This window comes from Mobula hypostoma, chromosome 15 (genome assembly GCF_963921235.1).
Source record: "Mobula hypostoma chromosome 15, sMobHyp1.1, whole genome shotgun sequence".
Classification (NCBI taxonomy): domain Eukaryota; kingdom Metazoa; phylum Chordata; class Chondrichthyes; order Myliobatiformes; family Myliobatidae; genus Mobula; species Mobula hypostoma.
In genome coordinates, this window is record NC_086111.1 from 19,905,836 (window position 1) to 19,933,397 (window position 27,562).

Below are 27,562 nucleotides of genomic sequence, written 5' to 3' on the forward strand. Positions count from 1 at the left end.
GAAGCCCACTGTTTATTCTGTACAACTAAGCTACGTGCAGGGCCACTTCAAAATGTGAAATTGTTTTCCCCCAAGGAAATGGCGGGGAAAAAAGACCAACTGCTGGAGGAACTCAGAGAGTCAAGTCACAGCAGTGGGGAAGGAATTGCCATTGTTTTGATTCAGTCCCTGCATCGAGACTTTTTCAACGACTGGTACTGCTCGACCCACCAACTCCCTCCAGTTGATTGATTGCCCCTCCTTATTCCAGCATTTACCATCTCTTGTGTTCTCTCGAGGGTAGAAAGTTTCTTCCCCTGAAGAATTCAGATTTATTCATCACATGTACATCGAAACATGCAGTGAAACGCGTTCTTTGCGTTGACCAACATTTGGTTAACCAACTTTGGGGTTCTCACGTTTAACTGTCGTTCATTCTTTAGGGCACTTCTCTGTTTTTGTGGATGTTTGCAAAGAAAAAGCATTTCAGGATGTATATTGTATACAATTCTCTGACATTAAATTTGACTTTGAACCTTTGAACCTAAAGATGTACTGAGGGCAGGCTGCAAATATATTTGGGAACCACTCGAATTTTGCAATAGTTCAGCAGCCACAGGTGTGTGTGTGTGTATAGAGAGAGATAGATATATAGATAGATATAGAGAAGGAGATATATAGATATATATATCTGATATTAGCTATTTATTTCCAGATTTTTTGAATTGCATTCAAATGCTCCAACTGTCATAGTGGACTGGGTTTCTGTATATTACTAATCCAGTGGCATAACCAACAAACTACCCCCTGTAATCCCCAAATTCTCTCCTCGCTGGGATGACCTCCCACTCCCTGTTCCCTGTGGCTGTATCCCACGGACACTGTTTGTCCTTCACCCACCTGCAGCTGGGGCAGCGGGGACCCTAGTTGTTTGGTGCTGCTCCTGTTAATTAGAAAAATTTTTTTTTGCCAGCCAGCAATCATTACCTTGACGCAGTACCCCCCACTTCTTCTCACAGGAAAACGCCGGAGAGCGGCGGCCAACTTCCCTGGAGCTGAGATTGTCCTGAAGCAGATCAAAGAGAAAACGAGACGGAAACGAGTTGGTCTGACATCAACTGGGCCCCCAGTCAGGCAGCACACGCCTATTTTAAACGTCGATGGAAAAGTCATTGGTATGTTCCAGGGGAGTGTTACATTGGAGGGGACGCCATGAAGGATTCATTACAAACTTCTAAAGGGAAATGGGCTAAATACTTGAAAGATTTGGTAAGGTTGTGTGTGAAGAATAGGGATGTAGGACCAAATCAGATATGATGGAATGGTGGAGCAGACTTGATGGGCCAAATAGCCTCATTCTCCTCCTATATCTTACGGTCTTGTGATACCTTTGGAACCTCTTTGATCCAAATGGTGCTATGTGATTATTTATTGTTCATACAGTCATACAACACAGAAGCAGGTCCTTTGGCTCAGCTCATCCATGCTGACTGAAGTGCTCACCTAAGCTAGCCCCATTTCCCTGTATTTGCCCTTATTCCTTTTGACCTTTCCCACCCATGTCCCTCTGACAGCTCGTTGCCTAAATGTGTCATCCTCAGTGTGAAGAAGTTGATTCTTCAAGTCCCTTTTAAATAGATCCGCTCCTGCCTGAGTGCATTCGCCGTCTGTGCCCCTCATTTTTTCATAGGTCGCTTACACCTTGCATTCCAGTGAATAAAGCCCTCCTCAGAAAGTAGAGGCCTTGGTGAGCTTTCCAGGTTGTGTAGGGTGTGTTCTGGGACCATGAGAGGTTGTGCGAGATGTCCCAGGAGTTTGAAACTGTTTGCTGTGCTGCTGATATATAAAGGTACCACGTGGGGGAAGGCATTTCCATGCTCTGTCTCTCTTTTTTTTAAAGGCCTATTGGCCCAACTCGCTCAGGCTGACCAAACTCGCCTATCTTAGCTAGTCCCATTTACCCGTGTTTGGCTTATATCCATCTCGGCCTTTTCTATCCATGTACAAATAAATGTCTTTTAAACACTGTAATTGTACTGTGTTGGTTTGCAGGACAGCTGGACGCATACAGTATGTCCCCTTACCTTCATTTATACATAGGATGTCCAGTAGACTTCAGGAGAACTTGTTTAAAGATGAATGATTATCAAAGAAAATGATTATCAAATAGAGAAGTTATAAGAATTTTTAACCTTCACCTCTGTTTTCCATTGATGTACAGGGGAGGTAACGAGTGGCTGCCCCTCCCCGTGTCTGAAGCAGAACATTGCCATGGGATATGTGGATACAGAATACAGCAAGTCGGGCACGCCGATAAAAGTGGAAGTTAGGAAGAAGATCGTGGATGCCGTTGTCACCAAGATGCCTTTTGTACCCACCAAGTACTATACTGTGAAGTGACACCTTCATCAAATGTTAGACGTGACCAGGGTTAAAATCATAGTTGTAATAGTTAGGTGATAGTTGATGAATTATCAAGTCTTCAGGTTTACAGATTCTGACAATTGAGCTGCTCCATTCTCCCGTAGAGAATCAGAAAATCTACAGCAGGAGTGGAAGCCATTTGGTGGCGTTTGTCTGTGCCAAGAGAAAACATCCATCCAACCAAATGGCAGCTCCAGCTCTAGGTCCAGAGCCCTGCAGGTCATGGCTCTCCAAGCAAGATGAGGGCTTTTGCCTCCATCAGCTTTCCAGCACACCAGTTATTTCCTTTTGAGAGGGTGCGGGAGCTGCCTTCCTTCAGTAGTGCTTGATAATTATCCTCTGTGAACTAATCTTTCATACTGCCTTTGTAAATGAACATTCATTGTTAATTAGGTGCTATGCCAACTCTGTAAAAAAAAAAGCTGTAGGTGATGCAGAATTGCCTCTGCAATATTTGAATTATGACATGAATACTAATTCAATTGATGATAACTGACGAGAGGTTAACACTGTCTGCAGCCAGTTCAGTAATTTTAATAAATGTAGTGCTTTATTTACAGACAGTGTTTGGTAATATTCACACCTCTGTACAAAAATGTTAATGTTGATTTTTGTGTGCGTTTTTTCCAATGTATTTGTAGAATAATAAAATTAAATAACCAGCATTGAGAAATGAGATGAAGTTTAATATGAAGGGGAACCAGCTTGTCCATTAACAGCCTGTAGTTATGTCTCCTACTCTATCTCAATCTTGCTCAGACACTTCAAACTACTTGAGGCTTGGCCTCATTCATGTGTATTAAGTTTCTTTTCCCAGCTTCCTTTTAAAGTGGCCAATTTTAAACCCAAGCTTAGCACACGACCTTGAAATTAGTTTACCGGTTCTTTTAAGTTGTGCATTTTGGTCCTGTTTGAAGAACATGAGTTTGCCAAAAGGCATGTGGGGACTCTGAAGTCAACTGAAAGAAAGTTTTATGGTCTGATGAAACCATATTGAGTTTTTTGGCTCAAGCCAAACACAGCACATCATCAAAAACACACCATCCCTACCGTGAAGCTTGGTGGTGGCTGCATCATGCTGTGGGAATGCTTCACTGCAGCAGAGCCTGGAAAGCTTGTGAATGTAGAGGGTAAAATGAATGCAGCAACATACAGAGAAATCCTGCAGGAAAACGTGATGCAGTCTGCAAGAGAACGCTGACTTGTTCACGGCAAGACAATGACCTCAAACATAAAGACAAAACTACACAGGAATGGCTTAAAAACAAAGTTAATGTCCTGGAGTGGCCAAGTCAGAGTACAGACCTCAATGCAATTGAGAACTTGTGGTTGAACTTGAAGGTTGCGCAGATTTGTAAAGAAGAATGGGGAAAAATTGCAGTGTCCAGATGTGCAAAGCTGTTAGAGACCTATCCACACAGACTCAAGGCTAATTGCTGCCAAAGGTGCATCTACTAAACACTGACTTGAAGCAGGTGAATACTTATGCAATCAATTATTTTGTCTGTTTTATTTGTAAATAATTTGGATCACTTTGCAGAGATCTGTTTTCATTTTGACACGTGTGTCTTTTTCATTTGATCATTGAATCACAGTGGATTTAATTTGGCTTTTTTTGACAGTATTGTAAAACAATAAAACATTAAAACTTCCAGGGAGGGGGAAATACTTCTTATAGGCACTATATTTTGATAATATATTTACATTGCACTTCTCCTTCTCTAATAAATGCTGGCTATTACCTTGCCTGCCATGTCACCTGATATGCTCCTATGTTACTGGCAAGACCTCCCTCAAAATATGGAAGGAGGCTATAGGTGGGTTTTCCAGGGTGCTTGGCAACTTAGTAGGCATGTGCTACCTCTCATTATAGCACATGCCTTCTAATCGAACCCAGGTGTTTATTTTCTGGGAGATGGGTGGGCCTGATGATAGAAGATTGTGGGAGGTTTTGACAGAGTAGACCGCAAGTAACTTTTTCCCGGGGTTGAAATGCCTAATGCTAGAGAGCTTGCAATTAAGGTGAAAGGAGATGCACAGGAAATGTTTTTACTACATTGAGTTGTGGGGTATTGGAAAACGCGGCTGGAGATTGTAGTAGAGACAAATATAGTAGTGGAGCTTAAGAAGCTCGTCGATAGGCATGTGAATGTGGCAGAAGTGGTGAGTTTTTTTTAAGATTATGAGGACAGTCAGTCCTCATTTATTGTCATTTAGAAATACATGCATTAAAAAATGATACAATATTCCTCTGGTATGATATCACAGAAACACAAGACAGACCAAGACTAAAACTGACAAAAACCACATAATTATAACATATAGTTACAACAGTGCAAAGCAATACCATAATTTGATAAGAGCAGACCATGGGCACGGTAAAAATAAAAGTCTCAAAGTCCCGATAGCCCCATCATCTCACGCAGACGGTAGAAGGAAGAAAACTCTCCCTGCCATGACCTTCCAGTGCCGCAAACTTGCCGATGCAGCATCCTGGAAGCACCCAACCACAGTCCGACTCTGAGTCCGTCTGAAAACTTAGAGCCTCCGACCAGCCCTCCGACACCAAGCACCATCTCTGCTGAGTGCTTCAACCCTGGCCCCAGCTGCTAAGCAACAGGCAAAGCCGAGGATTTGGGGCCTTCTCCTCCGGAGGTTCTGGATCACACAGTAGCAGCGGCAGCGAAACAGGCATTTCAGAAGTTTCACCAGATGCTCCTCCGTGCTCTCACGTCCATCTCCATCAAATCAGAATTGTGCACGGCCTCCTACTTGACAGATTACAGATATTCATCACCGGAGAGGCCGCGCGCGCTGCATCACGCCGCCATCTTCTCCTCCTCCCGAGTTAGGCATTTAATTGCTAGTTTAATTGTAGACTGTGGGCTGAATGCCTGGTTCCTGTGCTGTACCATGTATTCTATGTTCTGTGATCTATACCTCAATCTCCCTTTGTCTTCTACACAACACTCACCGCTCTGCCATCGATTGTCCCTTCACTTCCCATTGTTTTTTATTCACTATGCCTTTTCCCCAAAAGCAGTGGCTAGCATTATCAACATTTGCTGCACATCATCAAAACATTTCCAATACAACAGTAGCTTGAGTGTACAGAAAACCAGAGCAAAAACTGACTTAGATTGAACTAGACTGGAATGGGAGTGGAAAGGAGGTGAAAACTGGGCAGACAATTTTTGTCCAACATTGCATCTTTTATGACCTGACTTTGATCTTTTGTTATTTATTCTAGGTTTCCAGCATCTGCAATGTTGTGATTCTGAGGTACACCCTGCGGATGCGCTGGGACACATCATCAGTGATGCAACCTGGGGTCGTCGGGTGTTTCAGGTCTTTCAACATCATGCACCCTCGTCCAGGCGACCCAGCCGGGGTTGATCAGACCCCAGCTTGTGTCCCAGCAGCACTGGCCCATGGGTCACCCCTCCTGATCCATAGCCATCCGGAGGCTCTCTTAGCGGCCTCTGTGATGGTCCTGATCGCTCTCCTCTTGCCAGCCCCAGTGATGCCAAGTAGGGCGTAGACTCTGCAGAGTGAGCGGCCGGCAAAACCCCTGCACCCGACTTCGATGGGCTGGCAGCGAGCCCTCCAGCACTGCTCGACCAGCTCCTGGGACTTGGCCCGCTTCCGCTCATTTTGCCTCCTCAATGCGGTCCTCCCAGGGAACTGTCAACTCAATGAGGATGACCTGCTTCGAGGACACTGAAGAAAGGACCACATCCGGCCTCAGTGAAGTTACTGCTATATGGTTGGGAAACATCAGCTGCCTCCCGGGGTCAACTTGAAGCAGCCAGTCTGCTGCGGTGCTAAGCAGGCCTGATGATGATGCTGATCTGGGCTGACGTAGGGGCTGTGCTCTGGCTCTAACAAAGGAGATGTTCTTCCTCTGACCACTCTGTTTGCTGGTGGTCATGGCCATCGCAATGCTCTCTGCCACTGCCTTCAGCACCTGGTCATGACGCCACCGATAGTGACCTTCCCCCAAGGCTTTAGGGCAGCTGCTAAGGATGTGTTCCAGTGATCCTCTTCCTGGACAGAGAGGACATGCTGGTGTATCGCTCTTGCCCCAGACGTGGAGGTTTGCAGGGCTTGGCAAGACATCATAGACAGCCTGGATTATAAATTTAATGCGCTGGGGTTCTGCCTGCCAGATATCAGACCAGGAGATTTTCTGCACCAGCACACCTTCCCACCTTGTCCATTCTCCCTGCTGCTGCATGCCCACCATCCTGCTATTCCTCTCCTCTTCAATGCCAGCCCACACTTCCTCCAGGACTAGTTGGTGTCTGACCTTGCCTCTGGCCTTGTCAGAGCAAGGTTGTGAAACGGAGCCCAGCCCCGCTCTCCCAGTTGTCTCAGCCGGGACTCTGCTACCACCAGCCCTTCCTGTGCCTTCCACTTCCTGCCAGTCTGTACCTGGATGCCTGCTGCTGCCATTTTAGGGTCCTTGGAATCCCTGTACTGCAGCACCTCTCTTGTGCGGGAAACCCTGAACTCCTCGTCCAGGCTGCTGAAGGGAAATCGCAGCTTATTGCACCTTCCGTACAGTGCTGCACCGCTCAGACTACGAGGTAGGCCCAGCCACCTTCGAAGGTAGTTACTGACCTTTCTCTCCAGTAACTCCACAGTTGTCACAGGCACCTCGTATACCAGTAACGGCCATGGGATTCGGGGTAGGATGCCATGCTGGTAAATCCAGGCTTTGAACCTTCCAGGTAGGCCTGACTTGTCCACCCTGGTGAGCCAGCTCTCAAACTCCTTGGAAGTTGATCGGACGGCAGATGCATCTCTGAGGCTACAGTCAAAGACCTTCCCTAAGCTCTTGTCTGGCTTCTCGGTGATAGATGGAATTGTAGTGCCATCCAAGGTAAAACGAAACTTGTCCACCACTTTGCCCTTCTTCAACACCATGGAGCTGGATTTAGCTGGTCTGAATCTCATCCTTGCCCATGTGATGAGCTTTTCCAGGCCCTGGAGGATCCACCTGCTGCCAGGAACTGATGTTGTCATGACAATGAGGTCATCCATAAAGGCTCCGATCAGGGGCTGCCGAACACCAGACTTGGTCAGCAGGCCTCTACACTCTGCCTCAGCTGCCTTGACTATCATATTCATGGCAAGGGCAAAGAGAATAAAGGAGATTGTGCACCCAGTTATAATCCCCTTCTCCAGCCTATGCCAGCCTGATGTCATAGCTCCAGAAGTGACTCTCAGTCTGAAGTACCCATAGTAGTTCATGATGAGGTACTTGATCTTTCTGGGAACATGGTGCTGGTCCAGTGTAAAGTCCACCAGTTTGTGGGGTATTGACCTACTTGCATTGGCGAGATCTAGCCAAAGCACGACCAGGTCTCCCTTCCCCATGTGCGCCTCCCTGATCAGCTGGGTAACTACTCCAGTGTGTTCCAGGCATCCAAGCACTCCGGGAATTCCACCCCTCTGCACTGAAGTGTCGATGTCCGTCATCCGGCGGGACAAGACACTAAAGAAGATTTTCCCTTCCACACTAAGCAGCGAGATGAATCTGAACTGCTCCAGGTTCGATGAATTTTCCTCCTTGGGGATCCAGACCCCCTCTGCGTACCTCCACTGGTCTGCCACTGTCCCCCTGCGCCAGATCACTCATAGGATCTTCCAAAGAATCTTCAGAAGCTCCGGGCAGTGCTTGTACACCTTGTAGGGTACTCAGCTGGGCCCTGGCGCAGAACTGGCTCTGGCTAAAGACACACCCTCCTGGACTTCCTTCCAGGTGGGCTCCCTCACATCGAACTCCACTATGGGGAGTGGTTGGCTTGTAAGGGCTCTGTGGAGGCCCAGCTCTTGCTCCCTTGCATGGTTGCTCAGGATGTTATGAAGGAAATGTGTTCTTTCGAGCACACAAGGCGGCCGCTGCGTTTCTGCCCTAGGAGCTGTTTTGTAAAACCAAACGGATTGGCTATGAAGGCAGTTCACTTCCTGGCTCTTTCTCTCCTTAGCCTCCTGTGCCATTCTGCTCTGCACAGTGTCATTAGCTTCTGTTCCAGAGCTCAAGCAGGGGAGGTTTCTGCTCCTCTGTTGCAACCCTAAACTGCCGTGCCATGGACCGGAGCTCTTGGCGCAGTTGGTGGATCTGGGCTGCCCTGTGGTTCAAAGTGTATTGGGATCTGGTGGTCTTTCCCTCCTTTATTCCAAACCTCTCTGTGGCAAAGCTGACAATGATGGTGGTCATTGACTGAAGCCGTCTGTCAACATCTCCCTTGGCTGTCAACTCTATAATTAGCTGAAGAATATTTAATTGTTGGCTAAAGAACAATGAACACTAATATAAATGCTAGAACTCACCGAATTAACAATTCTTTCTTTGGCATTATTAATCTAGTTGTAAAGCACCAGTGACCTACCAAATTAAAGGAACAACACAGGACTTGCCCCGCACAAACGTGGCGTTCAGTGCGGCCGTGGCGAGGTTTCTGCGCGTGCGTGCAGTCGCGTACTGATGACGTAGTGAGGCCTGCTCCTGCGCCGGGCCTGGGTTGTAGGAGTAATGGATAGCGGGGCGAGAACATGAATAAAGGCTGGCTGGAGCTGGAGAGCGACCCGGGTGAGTACAGGGAGAATGGGGAAGGTTAAGAATATGAAGCGGCGGGGTAAATCCCGCGGGGAGCGGAGTAAGGACGGGAGCCGCTCCGAGCTGGAGCCCACTGCGCCCAGTGAATGAAGCAGTCTGGTAGGGCTCAACTCCCTGGTAACCTCCGCCTCCCTGCCGGAATTGGCTTGGCGACAGAATCATTTGTAAAACTAGTCCTGTGCCCTGCAAAACTGAGAAATGTGTGGTGTATGCAACCCAATTTGCCATTAAACCTAGGCACCAGGTTTAGTGCTGCCTTGTTACAGGGGCTGTAAATGATTACGGCACCCAACATAGAGATTCCTGCTTCTGCACTGAATAATTCCAGCAGAGGAGTGTTGTGTAAAGTATTAGGCTGTAATACTTCAATTCTAGGAACATGTACAACCATAATGCAATCTTCCTGTGTTGGGGAACAGGGCTGTGTCAAGGTAGCAGATAGACCTCGATTCTCCAAGAAATTGGATTTAGGGCTTTGGCAAGCGTGTGTGCAGTGAGATTAATTTAGAATTGGAGAAGGAAAGAACCAGTGAGTTAGAGTATTTTCTTCTTTAACTGTAAAGGTCTGTGCTGTAGATGTTTCTGACAGATGACAAAAGTGGGAAATATCAGATGGTGATTGTTGATTTTAAAATGAGGTGTATGTACAGTACTTCCTCTTCTCAGTATCTAAACTTGGTCTTGTGAAGCAGAATATCAGATATATTTTTGATCTTTGCAATGATTTGCTATTGGTGTGGCAGAAATGCCCCAAGATGTTTGACTGAAATGTTGTCAAATTATGTCTCATACCAGGATACATATGCAGATATTTGAGCAAATGATCAAAAAGGTAAGGCTTTAGTATGTGGAGAACCTTCAAGAAGGGTAGTGATGTTCATTATAGGACTTACATAGAAACATAGAAAATAGGTGCAGGAGTAGGCCGTTCGGCCCTTCGAGCCTGCACCGCCATTTATTATGATCATGGCTGATCATCCAACTCAGAACCCCGCCCCAGCCTTCCCTCCATACCCCCTGACCCCCGTAGCCACAAGGGCCATATCTAACTCCCTCTTAAATATAGCCAATGAACTGACCTCAACTGTTTCCTGTGGCAGAGAATTCCACAGATTCACCACTCTCTGTGTGAAGAAGTTTTTCCTAATCTCGGTCCTAAAAGGCTTCCCCTCTATCCTCAAACTGTGGCCCCTCGTTCTGGACTTCCTCAAATTGGGAACAATCTTCCTGCATCTAGCCTGTCCAATCCCTTTAGGATTTTATACGTTTCAATCAGATCCCCCCTCAATCTTCTAAATTCCACCGAGTACAAGCCCAGTTCATCCAGTCTTTCTTCATATGAAAGTCCTGCCATCCCAGGAATCAATCTGGTGAACCTTCTTTGTACTCCCTCTATGGCAAGGATGTCTTTCGTCAGATTAGGGGACCAAAACTGCACACAATACTCCAGGTGTGGTCTCACCAAGGCCTTGTACAACTGCAGTAGTACCTCCCTGCTCCTGTACTCGAATCCTCTCGCTATAAATGCCAGCATACCATTCACCTTTTTCACCGCCTGCTGTACCTGCATGCCCACTTTCAATGACTGGTGTATAATGACACCCAGGTCTCGTTGCACCTCCCCTTTTCCTAATCGGCCACCATTCAGATAATTATCTGTTTTCCTATTTTTGCCACCAAAGTGGATAACTTCACATTTATCCACATTAAATTGCATCTGCCATGAATTTGCCCACTCACCCAACCTATCCAAGTCACCCTGCATCCTCTTAGCATCCTCCTCACAGCTAACATTGCCACCCAGCTTCGTGTCATCCGCAAACTTGGAGATGCTGCATTCAATTCCCTCATCCAAGTCATTAATATATATTGTAAACAACTGGGGTCCCAACACTGAGCCTTGCGGTACCCCACTAGTCACCGCCTGCCATTCTGAAAAGGTCCCGTTTATTCCCACTCTTTGCTTCCTGTCTGCTAACCAATTCTCCACCCACACCAATACCTTACCCCCAATACCGTGTGCTTTAAGTTTGCACACTAATCTCCTGTGTGGGACCTTGTCAAAAGCCTTTTGAAAATCCAAATATACCACATCCACTGGTTCTCCCCTATTCTCTCTACTAGTTACATCCTCAAAAAATTCTATGAGATTCGTCAGACATGATTTTCCTTTCACAAATCCATGCTGACTTTGTCCGATCATTTCACCGCTTTCCAAATGTGCTGTTATCTCATCCTTGATAACTGACTCCAGCAGTTTCCCCACCACCGACGTTAGGCTAACCGGTCTATAATTCCCTGGTTTCTCTCTGAGTTCTGGAGCTCAGAATCTTGACTAATGGTGCAGTAGTTGCATATGGGTGTGATAGGCCGTAGTTGGATCAGCACAACCTTAATGTTTGTGAGGCTGTTGGAGGAAGTGCGGGACAAAACCATGAAAGGATTTGAAAACAAGGATGAAGATTTTAAAATGGTATTGCCATGTAAAATGACAAGCCAATGTATGAGTGGAACTTGGTGTGGAGTAGGACATGCAAAGTGGAATTTTACATTACCTGAATTTTCTGCCATGTAAGCCTGAAGGAGAGCACATTAATACTGCAACTGGAACTAAGGTCGATTTGTCTTTAGAATCCAAGCTATTTATTTTCCATCTCTTCCCATTGTTTATAGAGCCAGACTTTTCCCGAAGTTTCCCTGACCCCTGCGATTGTGTCACATGGATGGCACAGCTGGTAGAGCTGCTGCCTCACGGCTTTAGTAACTTGGGTTCACCTCTGACCTTGGTTGCTGTCTGTGTGGAGTTTGCATGTTCTCACTGTGGTTGCATGAATTCACTTTGAGTACTCTGCTTTTCTCCCACATCACAAAGACGTATGAGTCAGTAGATTAATTGGCCAGAGTAAATTGTTCCTGATGTTTAGGTGAGGAGTGGATATGATGCAAATGAGTGAAGAATAGAGGGGGAAAAAGGAAATGTGTGAATGGATATGGTGATCCTAAGGGCCTGTTTCCATGATCTGTGCCTCTTTCCTGTCCTCTTTGACTCAGCTCTTGCTCTCAAGCGTATTCCCCAAAACCTCAAATTACTGTTTCTGTTTGGCTCTAGTTGCTATTGTAGAGTTCTCTGTCCTCGGGACCTGCCTTCTCCCTTTCAAATCTATTGGCAAAGTCCTTTTCATTTCCAGTCAAAACTGTCTTTCTAGATGTTTGAACCTCTGACCATATTTCTTTCCTTACCTTGTGACTAAACTTGTATCAAAGTTTCAGAAGTTTATTTTATAACTGTGAATGTAAATCATTGACCTTCCTTCTCCACTGCTGCTGCTTCTGTTATCAATTGCATGTTGCCACCTCTTGCTGATGTCCTTTCACTGCTGTTCTTCCTGTTCTCCATTGTTTCATCTGGGGATCCCTCAAGTCTATCCTTATCCTCAACACAAGAGATTCTGCAGATGCTGGAAGTCCAGAACAGCACACACACAATGCTGGAAGTCATCTCTGGAGAGGAACAAACAGTCGACATGTTGGGCCCAGACCCTTCATCAGGACTGGAAAGAAAGGGGTAAGAAGCCGGAATAGGAAGGTGGGACTGGAGAAGTTGTACAAGCTGGCAGGTGATAGGGAGAAGGTAGATGGGGGCAAGCTGATACAGGAGGAAATGTTTCATATATCTCTTCCAGGGAAGGTGGGACCTGTACAAAAGAGACGCTTTGTACCTGATCTTGAGAGGGAATAATACCCTTGTGGGAAGGTTTGCTAGTGCTGCTGTGAGGGGTTTAAACTAGAGTTGTGGGGGTGGGGGGGATAGGAACCAGGATGCCAGGGCAGCTTGTGGATGTTAAGTCTATGTACAAATACAGAAACTGAACAGTTGAGTATAGTGGGGTTGTTGTTCTGAGTGATTGTAGGAAAGGCAATTGAGTTTGGAGCACGGATCAGCACGTGAAATTATGGACATTGTGGATATCATTGAAACTTGGTTGCTGGATTGGCAGCTCACTCTTCTGGGGTCCTGTAGTCTTAGACATGACAGAGCGGGACTTATTAAACAGAAAGGGGTGGCATTAATCATCATGGAAAATGGCACTGCAGTGCTGATAGAACAGTCTGGAGAGCTTGTCAACTGAGGCTCTGTGGGTGGAACTGAGGAATAAGAAAGGGATAAGCACATTTAATGGGATTATATTACAGACCTCCTAATAGTTAGCGGGATTTAGGAGAGTGTATCTGTAGAGAGGTTGCAGACAGTTGCAAGGTTGTGATAGTAGGTGATTTTAACTTCCACATATTGACTGGGATTCCTCTACTGTAAAGCGGTTGGATGGGGTAAAGTTTGTCATATGTGTTCAGGAAAGTTTACTGAATAAATATATGGAGGTCCCGGTGTGTGTGTGTGTGTGAGAGAGAGAGAGAGAGATGAGAAAATGAATTTGAAGAATGAGAATATCTGCTATTAGGGAATGAGACAAGGTAAGTGATAAGAATGTGTGTGTGCTGGGGGAGTACTTGGATCTAGTTATAATTCCATTAGTTTCAAGATAATATGAGAAAGATGGGTCTGGTCCTTGGATTGATATTTTAAATTGGAGAGAAAGGCCAATTTTGATGGCATCAGAAAAGATCAGGCAGGTGTAGATTGGGAGTCAGGTCTCCGTTCAAGATTTAAAAAGCAGAACTTCGAGCCAGTTTTATCTGAATTGGCCAGTCCACACCAGGGGTGCGTAAAATGAGCTACTTTTTAAGCAGCGATGGAAATTTTGAAGACAGAGTTTTGTGGCAGTTTCTCTGAGTTGAGAAGCAACCAATCAGCAAGAGGAATTAAACAGAAAAGGCCAATAAGAATAATTCACGTACACGAGAAGTGGCCATTCTTTTGCAGTATGCCAGTCTTTGCAGTGGCCTTGGCTCATCAGGCTTGGGTGAGGTAGATTGTCTTGTAAGTTTCTCCCCCTCTCCCCCTCTCCCCCTCTCCCCCCTCCCCCCCCCCCCTCCCCCCTCCCCCCTCCCCCCTCCCCCCTCCCCCCCCCCCCCCCCTCCCCCCTCTCCCCCTCTCCCCCTCTCCCCCTCTCCCCCTCTTCCCTCCTCCCCCCTCCCCTCTCCCCCTCCCCTCCCCCCTCTCCCCTCTCCCCCTCTCCCCCTCTCCCCCTCTCCCCCTCTCCCCCTCTCCCCCTCTCCCCCTCTCTCCCCTCTCCCCCTCTCCCCCTCTCCCCCTCCCTTCTTATTGGTTCATTCCTCATCTATTAGGGCATTGATTAGTGAGAATGGCTCCAGGGGCATGTTTTGTACTGTGTGTGGTATGTGGGAAGTCTGGGAAACCTCACTGTGCACTAAGCAACAGCTCCTGAGAGAACGTACAGTATTAAGGAACTGGAGCTGTGGCTCTATGACCTTTGACTCATACGGGAGAATGAGGAGGTGATAGACAGGAGCTACAGGGATGTAGTCACCCCTAGGTTGCAAGAGACAGGTAACCGGGTGACTGTTAGGAGAGGTAGGGGGGAATGTTCAGCCGGTGTAGAGTACACCTGTGGCTGATCTCCTCAACAATAAGTATATAACTTCAGATACTATTGAGAAGGATTGCTTACCAGGGGAAGCCACAGTGACTGGGTTTCTGGTACTGAGTCTGGTGCTGTGGCTTGGAAGAGCAGGGAGGTGAAGAGGACTGCAGTTTTGATCTGAGATTCCTTGGTCGTAGGAACAGAGATGAGGTTCTATGGGTGTAATAGAGACACCCGGATGGTATGTTGCCTCCCCGGTGCCAGGATCAGGGATGTCTCTGACCATGTTTGTGGCATTCTTAAAGACGAGGGTGAGCAGTCAGAAGTCTTAGTACATATTGGCACCCATGACAAAGGTAGACAAAGTGAGGAGGTCCTGAAGAGAGATTTTAGGGCGCTAGGTAGGAAGCTGAGAAACAGGACCTTGGGGTAGTAATCTCTGGATTACTGCCTGTGCCACATGCCAGTGAGGGTAAGAGTAAGATGATTTGGCAGGTGAATATGTGACTGAGGAACTGTTGCAGGGGGCAGGGGTTCAGTTTTATGGATCATTGAGATCTTTTCATGAGAGGGTATGACCTGTACAAGAGGGACCTGAACCAAAGGGGTTCCCATATCCTTGCATGCAGATTGGCTAGAGTTGTTTGGGTGGGTTTAATCTAATTCAGCATGGAAGGTGGGAACTGGAGTCATAGTGCTGAAGTTGGTTTACAAACAGAGGCAATGCATAGTGAGACTCCAAGCAAGGATAGGCCCTTGGTAGGGCAAAATTGCAGTCAACAGGATGAGTTGCACCATAAAAGGTGGATAAAATCGAGGAAGGTGAATACAGGGCTAAAGCTGTTATAATTGAATGCGCATGGTATACAGAATAAGGTCGATGAAATTGTAGCACAATTACAGATAGTCAAGCATAATGTAGGCATCACTGAATCATGGCAGAAAGATTATAGCTGAGCTCTTAATGTCCAATGATACACATCGAAAAGATGGGCAGGAAGGCAAAGGGGGTGGTGTGGCTCTGCTGGTGAAAAGGTGACAGGTTTGGAAGGTGTTGAATCGGTTCTGATAGAACTAAGGAACTGCAGATGTAGAAAGACCCTGATGTCTACAGATCCCCAAGGATGTGGTCTACAAATTGCAATGGGAGATAGAAAGTGCATGCCAAAAGGGCAGTGTTATAATAGTCATGAGGGATTTCAATATGCAGGTAGATTGGGAAAATCAGGTTGGTGTGGGATTCCAAGAAGGGGTATTTCCAGAATGCCTACAAGATGGCTTTTTAGAGCAGCTTGTGATTGAGCCCACCAGGGGATCAGCTATTCTGGAATTCCAATTCTTTTTATGTTTAAATGTCAGTGATTTAGATGATGGAATTGATGGCTTTGTTGCAAAGTTACCACATGATATGAAAATAGGTGGAGGAGTAGATTGTTTAGAGGATGTAGAGAGGCTACAGGAGGAGTTAGACAGATTAGGAGAACGAACAAAGAAGTGGCAGATGGAATACAGTGTCGGGAAGTGTATGGTCATGCACTTTGGTAGAAGGAATGAAATATTTGACTATTTTCTAAATGGAGAGGAAATTCAAAAATTTGAGGCACAAATGGATTTAGGCGTCCTTGTGCAGGATTCCCTAGAAGGTTAGTTTGCAAGTTGAGTATGTGGTGAGAAATGCAAATGCAATGTTAGCTTTCATTTCCAGAGGACTAGTATTACATTCTTGTGCAAGGATGTAATGTTGAGATTTTATAAAGCACTGGTGAGGCGTCACTTGGAGTATTGTGAGCAGTTTTGGGTACCTTATCTTAGAAAGGATGTGCAGAAACTGGAGAGGGTTCAGAGGAGGTTCAGGAAAATTATTCCAGAATTAAAGAGCTTGTCATATGAAGACTATTTTATGGCTCTGGGCCTGTATTCGCTGGAATTTAGGAGAATGAGGAGTGACCTAATTGAAACCTATCGATTGGTGAAAGGCCTTGATAGAGTGGATGTGGAGAGGATGTTTCCCATGGTGGGAGTGCCTTAAGACCAGAGGACCCAGTATCAAAATAGAGGGACGTCCTTTTACTATGAAGATGAGGATGAATTTCTTTATATACACACATACATACATACATACATACATACATACATACATACATACATACATACATACATACATACATGCACGCACACATACAGATACAGTGGCATGCAAAAGTTTGGGCACCCCTGGTCAAAATTTCTGTTACTGTGAATAGCTAAGCGAGTAAAAGATGAATTGATTTCCAAAAGGCATAAAGTTAAAGATAACACATTTCTTTAATATTTTAAGCAAGCAAACTTTTTTATTCCCATCTTTTACAGTTTCAAAATAACAAAAAAGGAAAAGGGCCCCAAGCAAAAGTTTGGGCACCCTGCATGGTCAGTACTTAGTAACACCCCCTTTGGCAAGTATCACAACTTGTAAGCACTTTTTGTAGCCAGCTAAGAGTCTTTCAATTCTTGTTTGTGGGATTTTCGCCTATTCTTCCTTGCAAAAGGCTTCTAGTTCTGTGAGATTGTTGGGCCATCTTGTATGCACTGCTCTTTTGAGGTCTAGCCACAGATTCTCAATGATGTTTAGATCAGGGGACTGTGGGGGCCATGGCAAAACCTTCAGCTTGCGCCTCTTGAGGTAATCCATTGTGGATTTTGAGGTGTGTTTAAGTTCATTATCCTGTTGTAGAAGCCATCCTCTTCATCTTCGGCTTTTTTACAGAGGGTGTGATGTTTGCTTCCAGAATTTGTTGGGTATTTAATTGAATTCATTCTTCCCTCTACCAGTAAATGTTCCCCGTGCCACTGGCTGCAACACAAGCCCAAAGCATGATCGATCCACCCCCGTGCTTAACAGTTGGAGAGGGGTTCTTTTCATGAAATTCTGCACCCTTTTTTCACCAAACATACCTTTGTTCATTGTGACCAAAAAGTTCTATTTTAACTTCATCAGTCCACAGGACTTGTTTCCAAAATGCATCAGGCTTGTTTAGATGTTCCTTTGAACCTTTTGAATAGAACTTTTTGGCTGCAATGAGCAAAGGTATGTTTGGTGAAAAAAGGATGCAGAATTTCATGAAAAGAACACCTCTCCAACTGTTAAGCATGGGGGTGGATCGATCACGCTTTGGGCTTGTGTTGCAGCCAGTGGCATGGGGAATATTTACTGGTAGAGGGAAGAATGAATTCAATTAAATACCAGCAAATTCTGGAAGCAAACATCACACCATCTGTAAAAAAAAAAGCCGAAGATGAAAAGAGAATGGCTTCTACACAACAGGATAATGAACCTAAACAACAGGAATTCTGCAGATGCTGGAAATTCAAGCAACTTCAAGTCCTGACGAAGGGTCTCGGCCTGAAACGTCGACTGCGCCTCTTCCTATAGATGCTGCCTGGCCTGCTGCGTTCACCAGCAACTTTGATGTATGTTGCTAGGATAATGAACCTAAACACACCTCAAAATCCACAATGGACTACCTCAAGAGGTGCAAGCTGAAGGTTTTGCCATGGCCCTCACAGTCCCCTGACCTAAACATCATCGAGAATCTGTGGATAGACCTCAAAAGAGCAGTGCATGCAAGATGGCCCAAGAATCTCACAGAACTAGAAGCCTTTTGCAAGAAAGAATGGGTGAAAATCACCCAAACAAGAATTGAAAGACTCTTAGCTGGCTACAAAAAGCATTTACAAGCTGTGATACTTGCCAAAGGGGGTGTTACTAAGTACTGACCATGCAGGGTGCCCAAACTTTTGCTTCGGACCATTTTCCTTTTTTGTTATTTTGAAACTGTAAAAGATAGAAATAAAAAAAGTTTTCTTGCTTAAAATATTAAAGAAATGTGTCATCTTTAACTTTATGCCTTTTGGAAATCAGTTCTTTTTTGCTGGCTTAGCTATTCACAGTAACAGAAATTTTGACCAGGGGAGCCCAAACTTTTGCATGCCACTGTATATCTGTTTTTATTTTTGATATATTTTATTTTTATATATTTATCTCTTATATAATTTCTATATCAGTTAAGTTAGACAACCTCTCCTCCTCCACTCTCACCCTGAACACCGGTGTGCCTCAAGGCTGTGTGCTGAGCCCTCTTCTGTACTCCCTTTTCACCTATGACTGCATTCCTGTACATGGTTCTAACTCCATAATCAAGTTCGCAGACGACACCACAGTGGTTGGTCTGATCAGAGGAGATGACGAGACGGCTCACAGGGATGAGGTCCAGCACTTGGCCACGTGGTGTGCCGGCAACAACCTGGCCTTAACACCCAGAAGACCAAGGAGATCATTGTGGACTTCAGGTGTGCTAGGAGCTACACTCACGTCCCCATCTACATCAATGGAGCTGTAGTGGAGCGTGTATCAAGCTTCACATTCCTTGGTATCCACACTTCCGAGGATCTCACCTGGTCCCTGAACTCCATCCTGATTGAAAAGGCGCAACAGTGCCTTTATTCCTGCAGAGCATCGAGAAAGCTCACCTCTGTCCCAAGATACTAACGGACTTTTATCGCTGTACCATTCAGAGCACACTCACTAACTTCATCTCAGTGTGGTACGGCAATTGTCCGGTATCGGACCGCAAAGCACTCCAGCGTGTGGTGAAAACTGCCCAGTGGATTATTGGTACTCAATTGCCCACCGTTGAGAACATCTACCATAAACACTGCCTGAGCAGGGCGAAAAGCATTATCAAGGATGCATCTCACCTTAACCACGGACTTTTTACTCTCCTCCCATCCAGTAGGTGCTACAGGAGCCTCCGCTCCCGTACCAGCAGGCACAGGAAGAGCTTCTTCCCTGAGGCTGTGACCTTGCTGAGCCTCACATCACAGCGCTAAGCAGTATTGCACCCATATTGTACTGTCTCAGTACTTTTATATTTGTGTGCTGTAGCACTTTTTACTCGCAGTTACTTTGTAAATAACACTATTCTTTGCACTTCTGGTTAGATGCTAACTGCATTTCATTGACTTTGTATCTGTACTCGGCACAAGGACAATAAAATTGAATCTAATCTATATATATATATATATAGACACACACACACACACACACACACACACACACACACACACACACACACACACACACACATAGTGGCATGCAAAAGTTTGGGCACCCCTGGTCAAAATTTCTGTTGCTGTGAATAGTTAAGTGAGTAGAAGATGAACTGATCTCCAAAGGCCATAAAGTTAAAGATGAAACATTCTTTTCAACATTTTAAGCAAGCTTAGTGTATTATTTTTGTTTTGTACAATTTTACAGTGAAAAAAGGGAAAGGATCACCATGCAAAAGTTTGGGCACCCCAAGAGATTTGAGCTGTCAGATAACTTTTACCAAAGTCTCAGACCTTAATTAGCTTGTTAGGGCTATGGCTTGTTCACAGTCATCGTTAGGAAAGGCCTGGTGATGTAAATTTCAAAGCTTTATAAATACCCTGACTCCTCAAATCTTGTCCCAACAATCAGCAGCCATGGGCTCTTCTGAGCAGCTGCCTAGCACTCTGAAAATAAAAATAAATGATGCCCACAAAGCAGGAGAAGGCTATAAGAAGATAGCAAAGCATTTTCAGGTAGCCGTTTCCTCAGTTTGTAATGTAATTAAGAAATGGCAGTTAACAGGAATGGTGGAGGTCAAGTTGAGGTCTGGAAGACCAAGAAAACTTTCTGAGAGAACTGCTTGTAGCATTGCTAGAAAGGCAAATCAAAACCCCTGTTTGACTGCAAAAGACCTTCAGGAAGATTTAGCAGACTCTGGAGTGGTGGTGCACTGTTCTACTGTGCAGTGACACCTGCACAAATATGACCTTCATGGAAGAGTCATCAGAAGAAAACCTTTCCTGCGTCCTCACCACAAAATTCAGCGTCAGCAGTTTGCAAAGGAACTCTCCAAGTGTTAAGCATGGGGGTGGATCGATCATGCTTTGGGGTTGTGTTGCAGCCAGTGGCACGGGGAACATTTCACTGGTGGAGGGAAGAATGAATTCAATTCAATACCAGCAAATTCTGAAAGTAAACATTACACTGTCTGTAAAGAAAAAGCTGAAGATGAAAAGAGGATGGCTCCTACAACAGGATAATGATCCTAAACACACCTCAAAATCCACAATGCACTACCTCAAGAGGTGCAAGCTGAAGGTTTTACCATGGCCCTCACAGTCCCCCAACCTAAACATCATCGAAAATCTGTGAGTAGACCTCAAAAGAGCAGTGCATGCAAGATGTCCCAAGAATCTCACAGAACTAGAACCCTTTTGCAAGGAAGAATGGGCGAAAATCCCCTGAACAAGACTCTCAGCTGGCTACAGAAAGCATTTACAAGCTATGATACTAGCCAAAGGGGGTGTTACTAAGTACTGCCATGCAGGGTGCCCGAACTTTTGCTTCGGGCCCTTTTCCTTTTTTGTTATTTTGAAACCGTAAAAGATGGAAATAAAAAAAAGTTATCTTGCTTAAAATATTTAAGAAAAGTGTCATCTTTAACTTTATGCCTTTTGGAAATCAGGTCATCTTTTACTCATTTAGCTATTCACAGTAACAGAAATTTTGACCGGGGTGTCCAAACTTTTGCATGCCACTGTGTGTGTGTGTGTGTGTGTGTATATCAAAGGTTGATAGATTCTTGATTGGTCGGCATGAATGGATATGTTGGTGGGGGGGAGGCAGGAGATTGAGGCTAAGAGGAAAAAAATGGATCAGCCATGATGAAATGTCAGAGCAGACTCGATAGGCCAAGTGGTCTAATTCTGCCCCCATGTCTTATAGGATAGGTTATTTTCTGGCAAAGGGATGCTTGGTAAGTAGGAGGCCTTCAATAGTGAAATTTGAGAGTACAAAGTTTGTATGTTTCTGTTAGAATAAACTGCTAATAGATAGGAAATCTTCGTTTGCAAGGAATATTGAGGCTCTGCTTAGGAAGAAGAAGGTTCATAACAGGTAGAGGCATTAAGGAACGGATGAGGCACTTGAGTACAAGAAATGCAAAAGAACACGAGGGAAGTCGGGAGGCATGAGGTTGCTCTGGCAGACGAGGTGAAGAAGAATCTCAAGGGCTTCTACAGATAAATGAACAACAAAATGATAGCAAGTTCGAAAATTGGTCCTTTGGAAGATCAGCATGAACATCTATGTATGGAGCCAACAGAGATGGGGTTGGCGGGGGAGATCTTAAATGGATTTTTTGCACTTGATTTTACTTGGAAGTTGGAAACTGTCTATAAACTTGGGCAGCACAATAGTGTGGCCCTGAACTGTATCTGAATTACACAAGAAAAGCTGCTTGCTGTCTTGAAGTAAATTAGGGAAGACAAGTCCTCAGGGCCTGTCAAGATGTCATCTCGGATCTTGTGGGAGGCTAGTGCAGAAATTGCAGAGGTATCTAAACTGCCCTTATCCATGAGTGAGACACCAGAGGACTGGAGGAAAGGGTCTAAGAATAAGCTGAAAAATTATAGACCAGTGAGTCGGACATCTATAGTGGGTAAACTATCAGAAGGTATTCTAAGGCAGTGGTGCCCAACCACCGGGCCACAAGGAAACGATATGATTTGGCGATATGAAATGATATGAGTTAGCTGCACCTTTCCTCATTCCCTGTCACGCAGTGTTGAACTTGAACATCCCCCCCCCACCCCTGTTGCGTCCGCAAGAATATCGTCAATATTAAACTGGTCTGCAGTGGGGACCCTTGTTCTAAGGGACAGGATATATACTTGTATATTTAGATAGACAAGACTTGATTAAGGCTAGTCAACATGGCTGTGTGTGTGGGAGGTCATGTCTAACCAATCTTACAGAATTTTTTGAGAAAGTTACCAGGATAATTGATGAAGGAAAGGCAGTGGATGCTGTATACATAGATTTTAGCAAGGCCTTTGACAAGGTCCCGCACAAGAGGTTGGTTCAGAAAGTTCATTCACTTGGTATTCAGGATGAGCTAGTAAACTGGATTACTCCAGTACAGCCTCCTTTACATTGGTGGGACCCGTTGTAAATTGGAGGACCACTTTGTTCAGCTCCTCCACTCCATTCGCCAAAAGTGGAGCTTCCTGGTGGCCAAACATTTTAATTCTGATTCTCATTCCCGTTCCAGCATTTTGGTCCATGGCCTCCAATGTGCCAAGATGAGGCCACTCACGGGTGGAGGAGCAACACCTTGTATTCTGCCTTCAGTAGCTTCCAACCTGATGGCATGAATATCAACTTCTCCTGGTTTAAAAAAAAAATTCCTTTCTTCCTCTCCTCTTCTGTTCCCCACTCTGGCCTCTTGCCTCTTCTCACCTGCCTATCACCTCTTTCTGAGTCCCGTTCCTTCTTCCCTTTTTCCCTACAGTCCACCCTCCTCTCCAATCAGATTCATTGTTCTCCCACCCTTTACCTTTCCTACCTATCTGGCTTCACCTATCACCTTCTAGCTATCCTCCATCCCCTTCCCTCCAACTTTTTATTCCAGTGTCTTCCTCCTTTCTTTCCAGTCTTGAAGAAGGGTCTGGGCCCAAAATGTCAACTGTTTATTCATTTCCATAGATGCTGCCTGACCTGAGTTCCTCCAGCATTTTGTGTGTGTTCCTTCGGATTTGTAGCATCTATGTGCTTTCTCGTGTTTATATTTGGATTAGATATTGGCTTTGTGGGAGAAGGCAGAGAATGGTAGTGGATGATTACCTCTCTGACTGGAGATGGTCGGTGGTGTGCTGTAGGGATTGGTGCTTAGAATGTTGTTTGTCATCTATATTAACAATCTGGATGATGTAGTTAACTGGATCAGCAAATTTGCAGATAACAACAAGTTTAGGTGCATAGCAGTGAGGAAGGCGATCCAAGCTTGTAGCGGGATCTGGTCCAGCTGGAGGGCACCATGTTGATGAGACTGGACAGAGTAACAGTTTGGCACGGACTAGATGGGAGAAGGACTCGTTTCTGTGCTGTAGTACTCTTATGACTGTGACCTCAGGATCATCTCTAATTTCTCTGACAGGACACACTGCTATTTGACTTGAACCCTGTTCTGGTTTCTCCTTTTTCCATGCCAGAGAACTTTAATTTAAAAGATTTCCTTCAAGCCTTTGAGAAAACAGTACAGCTTGACACAGTGCAGTTGATTAATTTTTGTAGTACAGGTGCTTGGCTTATTGAGTGGTTGGTAGGAGGGCTGGATAATCAGAATCAGGTTTATTATCACTGGCATGTGATGTGAAATTTGTTAACTTAGCAGCAGCAGTTCAATGCAATACATAATCTAGCAGAGAAAAAATAATAATTAAATCAATTATGTATATTGAATAGCGTTTTAAAAATGTGCAAGAACAGAAATACTGTATATTTAAAAAAAAGTGAGGTAGCATCCAAAGATTCAATGTCCATTTAGGAATCGGATGGCAGGGGGGAAGAAGCTGTGCCTGAATCACTGAGTGTGTGCCTTCAGGCTTCTGTACCTCCTACCTGATGGTAACAGTGAGAAAAGTTCATGCCCTGAGTGCTGGAGGTCCTTAATAATGGATGCTGTCTTTCTGAGACACCGCTCCTTAAAGATGTCTTAGGTACCAAGATGGAGCTGACTAGATTTACAACCTTCTGTAGCTTTCAGTCCTGTGCAGTAGTCCCTCCATACCAGACAGTGATGCAGCCTGTCAGAATCTCTCCACAGTACAACTATAGAAGTTTTTGAGTGTATTTGTTGACATGCCAAATCTCTTCAAACTCCTAATAAAGTATAGCCACTGTCTTGCTTTCTTTATTACTGCATCAGTATGTTGGGACCAGGTCAGATCCTCAGAGATCTTGACACTCAGGAACTTGAAACTGCTCACTCTCTCCACTTCTGATCCCTCTGTGAGGATTGGTATGTGTTCCTTCGTCTTACCCTTCCTGAAGTCCACAATCAGCTCTTCCATCTTACTGACATTGAGTGCCAGGTTGTTGCTGCGGCACCACGCCACTAGTTGGCATATCTCACTCCTGTACGCCCTCTCGTCACCACCTGGGATTCTACCAATAATGGTTATATCGTCAGCAAATTTATAGATGGTATTTGCCACACAGTCATGTGTATATAGAGAGTAGAGCAATGGGCTAAGCACACACCCCTGAGGTGCGCCAGTGTTGATTGTCAGCAAGGAGGATATGTTTGCACCAATCCGTACAGATTGTGGTCTTCTGGTTAGGAAGTTGAGGATCCAATTGCAGAGGGAGGTACAGAGGCCCAGGTTCTGCAACTTCTCAATCAGGATTTTGGGAATGATGGTATTAAATGTTGAGCTATAGTCTCTGAACGTCCTGAAGTAGGTATTTGTGTTGTCCAGGTGGTCGAAGGCCGTATGAAGAGCCATTGAGATTACGTCTGTTGTCGACCTATTGTGGCGATAGGCAAATTGCAATGGATCCAGGTCCTTGCTGAGGCAGGAGTTCATTCTAGTCATGACCAACCTCTCAAAGCATTTCATCACTGTTGATGTGAGTGCTACCGGGTGATAGTCATTAAGGCAGCCCACACTATTCTTCCTAGGCACTGGTATAATTGTTGCCTTTTTGAAGCAAGTGGGAACTTACGCCCGTAGCAGTGAGAGGTTGAAAATGTCCTTGAATACTCCCGCAAGTTGGTTGGCACAGGTTTTCAGAGCCTTATCAGGTATTCCATCGGGACCTTCCGCCTTGCGAGGGTTCACTTTCCTTAAAGACAGTCTAACATCGGCCTCTGAGATGGAGATCTCAGGGTCATCAGGTGCAGCAGGGATCTTCACAGCTGTAGTTGTATTCTCCCTTTCAAAAAGGGCATAGAAGGCGTTGAGTTCATCTGGTAGTGACGCATCGCTGCCATTCATGCTGTTGGGTTTCGCTTTGTAGGAAGTAATGTCTTGCAGACCCTGCCAGAGATGCCATGCATCCGATGTCGCCTCCAACCTCATTCAAAATTGTCTCTTAGCCCTTGAAATAACCCTCCACAAATCATACCTGGTTTTCTGGTACAGACCTGGGTTGCCAGACTTGAATGCCACAGATCTAAACTTCAGCAGATGATGTACCTCCTGGTTCATCCACGGCTTTTGGTTTGGGAATGTACAGTAAGTCTTTGTGGGCACACATTCATCACACAGGTTTTAATGAAGTCGGTAACAACTGCAGCATACTCATCCCTGATGAATCCCTGAATACAGTCCAGTCCACCAATTCAAAGCAGTCCTGTAGGTGTTCCTGTGCTTCCCTTATCCATGCCTTCTTGGTCCTCACTGCTGGTGCTGCAGTCTTCAGTCTCTGCCTATACTCAGGGAGTAGAAGTACAGCTAGGTGATCAGACTTCCTGAAGTGAGGGCATGGAATAGCATGGTAGGCATTCTTGATGGTGGTGTAGCAATGGTCCAGTGTGGTGTTTCCTCTGGTATTGCAAGTGATCTGTTGATGGTTGCTTAGTGATTTTTTTCAGATTGACCTGGTTAAAATCTCCCAAAACGTTGGTGAAGGCGTTAGGGTGTGCTGTTTCATGCATTTTGATCCCATTACTCAGATCATCTAAAGTCTGCTTGACATTGGCCTGAGGTGGAATGTAAACTGCTAACAAAATGACCCCAGAGAACTCCTGTGCTAGGTAAAAAGGACGGCACTTTACTGCTAGATATTCCAGGTCTGGTGAACAGAATTGGGACAGCGCTGATATATTAGTGCACTAAGAAGAGTTGATCATGAGGCATACTCCTCCACCTTTGCTTTTGAGAGACTTTATAGATCTTTCCTGACGGTGTATAGTAAACCCGTCGATCTGAAGCGCTGCATCTGGTACGGAAGGGCCAATGATGACCCAAATCTAGTGACCTTAAACAATGCATGGAATGACACAATCATGGCACTTTTGTGACTTGCGGAATATGAGGCAGCAATTAGAGCAAAGTAAATATTGTCTTTCTAGGGAAACAATTTCAAATGATTCAGTAGGAAAGCCTCATAGGTTCCAGACATTGTCCATCTTTACCTGTATCAGCCATTTGATCAGTGTGGATCATATATGGTGCAGCCTGCTAAACTGATCAATACTTAGTAAAATTTATTGGTATTTCCAATCAGAATGCAGCACTATGGCAAATCAGAAGAGGCGGTGCTTCCAGAATCGCTGCAAAAGCTTTGAGATCTGGAATAAAAATGTGCTCTTATAAAATTTGTGAAAAATAAATAAACACAACGCATTCAGAAAATTGACCTAGTTTACCAAGAACAATGGTCACTGTGGGAGGCCACTTAAGGGTTTTGCTTTGGAAACTGAGAAGGCATTCTCATGTATTGATATTTGGACAATGATATTTTATTGAACAGTTTAACATCCATATATAGTCAATGAAAGCAGCAACCCTTTCTCTTCTGTCAATAACATAAACAGAATTATACCATTAATTCCTTTGCATATGAAGTGCGCACCAACAGGGATAGTACAATGAGAAAATAAAACATCCTGTGGAAATGCAACCCCACCAATAGCATTAGATGATAAGACATAGGAGCAGAACTAAACCATTCCATTGTGGCTCATTTATTATCCCTCTCAACCTCATTCACCTGCCTTCTCCCTGTAACCATTGACACCCTTACTAATGAAGAACTTATCAATCTCCACTTTAAATATCCCCACTGACTTGGCCTCCACAGCTGTCTGTGGTAATGAATTCCAGAGATTCACCACCCTCTGGCTAAATAGGTTCTTCTGTATCTGTGTTCTAAAAGGATGTCCTATTCAGAGGCTGTGTCCTCTGTTCCCACTATTGGAAACATCATCTCCACATCTACTCTTACCTAGACTTCCAGACACCTTATATTCCATCTGGATTGCCTCCAACCTGATGGCATGAACATTGACTTCTCAAACTTCTGCTAATGCCCCTCGTACCCCATCTGTTATTTATTTATATACACACATTCTTTTTCTCTCTCTCCTTTTTCTCCCTCTGTCCCTCTCACTATACCCCTTGCCCATCCTCTGGGCCTTTTCCTCCCCTCCCCCTTTTCTTTCTCCCTAGGCCT

General features: G+C 45.0%; 2 protein-coding genes and 1 pseudogene across 2 annotated transcripts in view; 2 read left to right on the plus strand and 1 right to left on the minus strand.

The window, feature by feature from the left end:
• Window positions 1-3,873, plus strand: part of amt (aminomethyltransferase) — a 58,468-nt gene extending 54,595 nt beyond the window's left edge. The window contains exons 8-9 of the mRNA XM_063067825.1: window positions 999-1,154; window positions 2,201-3,873. Coding sequence (XP_062923895.1) covers window positions 999-1,154; window positions 2,201-2,379 — 335 coding nt within the window. The 3' untranslated portion in view covers window positions 2,380-3,873. The remainder of the gene's footprint in view (window positions 1-998; window positions 1,155-2,200) is intronic.
• A 1,926-nt stretch (window positions 3,874-5,799) lies between these two features.
• On the minus strand, window positions 5,800-8,644 carry LOC134357165 (uncharacterized; annotated as a pseudogene).
• A 266-nt stretch (window positions 8,645-8,910) lies between these two features.
• bap1 (BRCA1 associated protein-1 (ubiquitin carboxy-terminal hydrolase)) overlaps window positions 8,911-27,562 on the plus strand; it is an 85,474-nt gene continuing 66,822 nt past the window's right edge. The window contains exon 1 of the mRNA XM_063067826.1: window positions 8,911-9,001. Coding sequence (XP_062923896.1) covers window positions 8,965-9,001 — 37 coding nt within the window. The 5' untranslated portion in view covers window positions 8,911-8,964. The remainder of the gene's footprint in view (window positions 9,002-27,562) is intronic.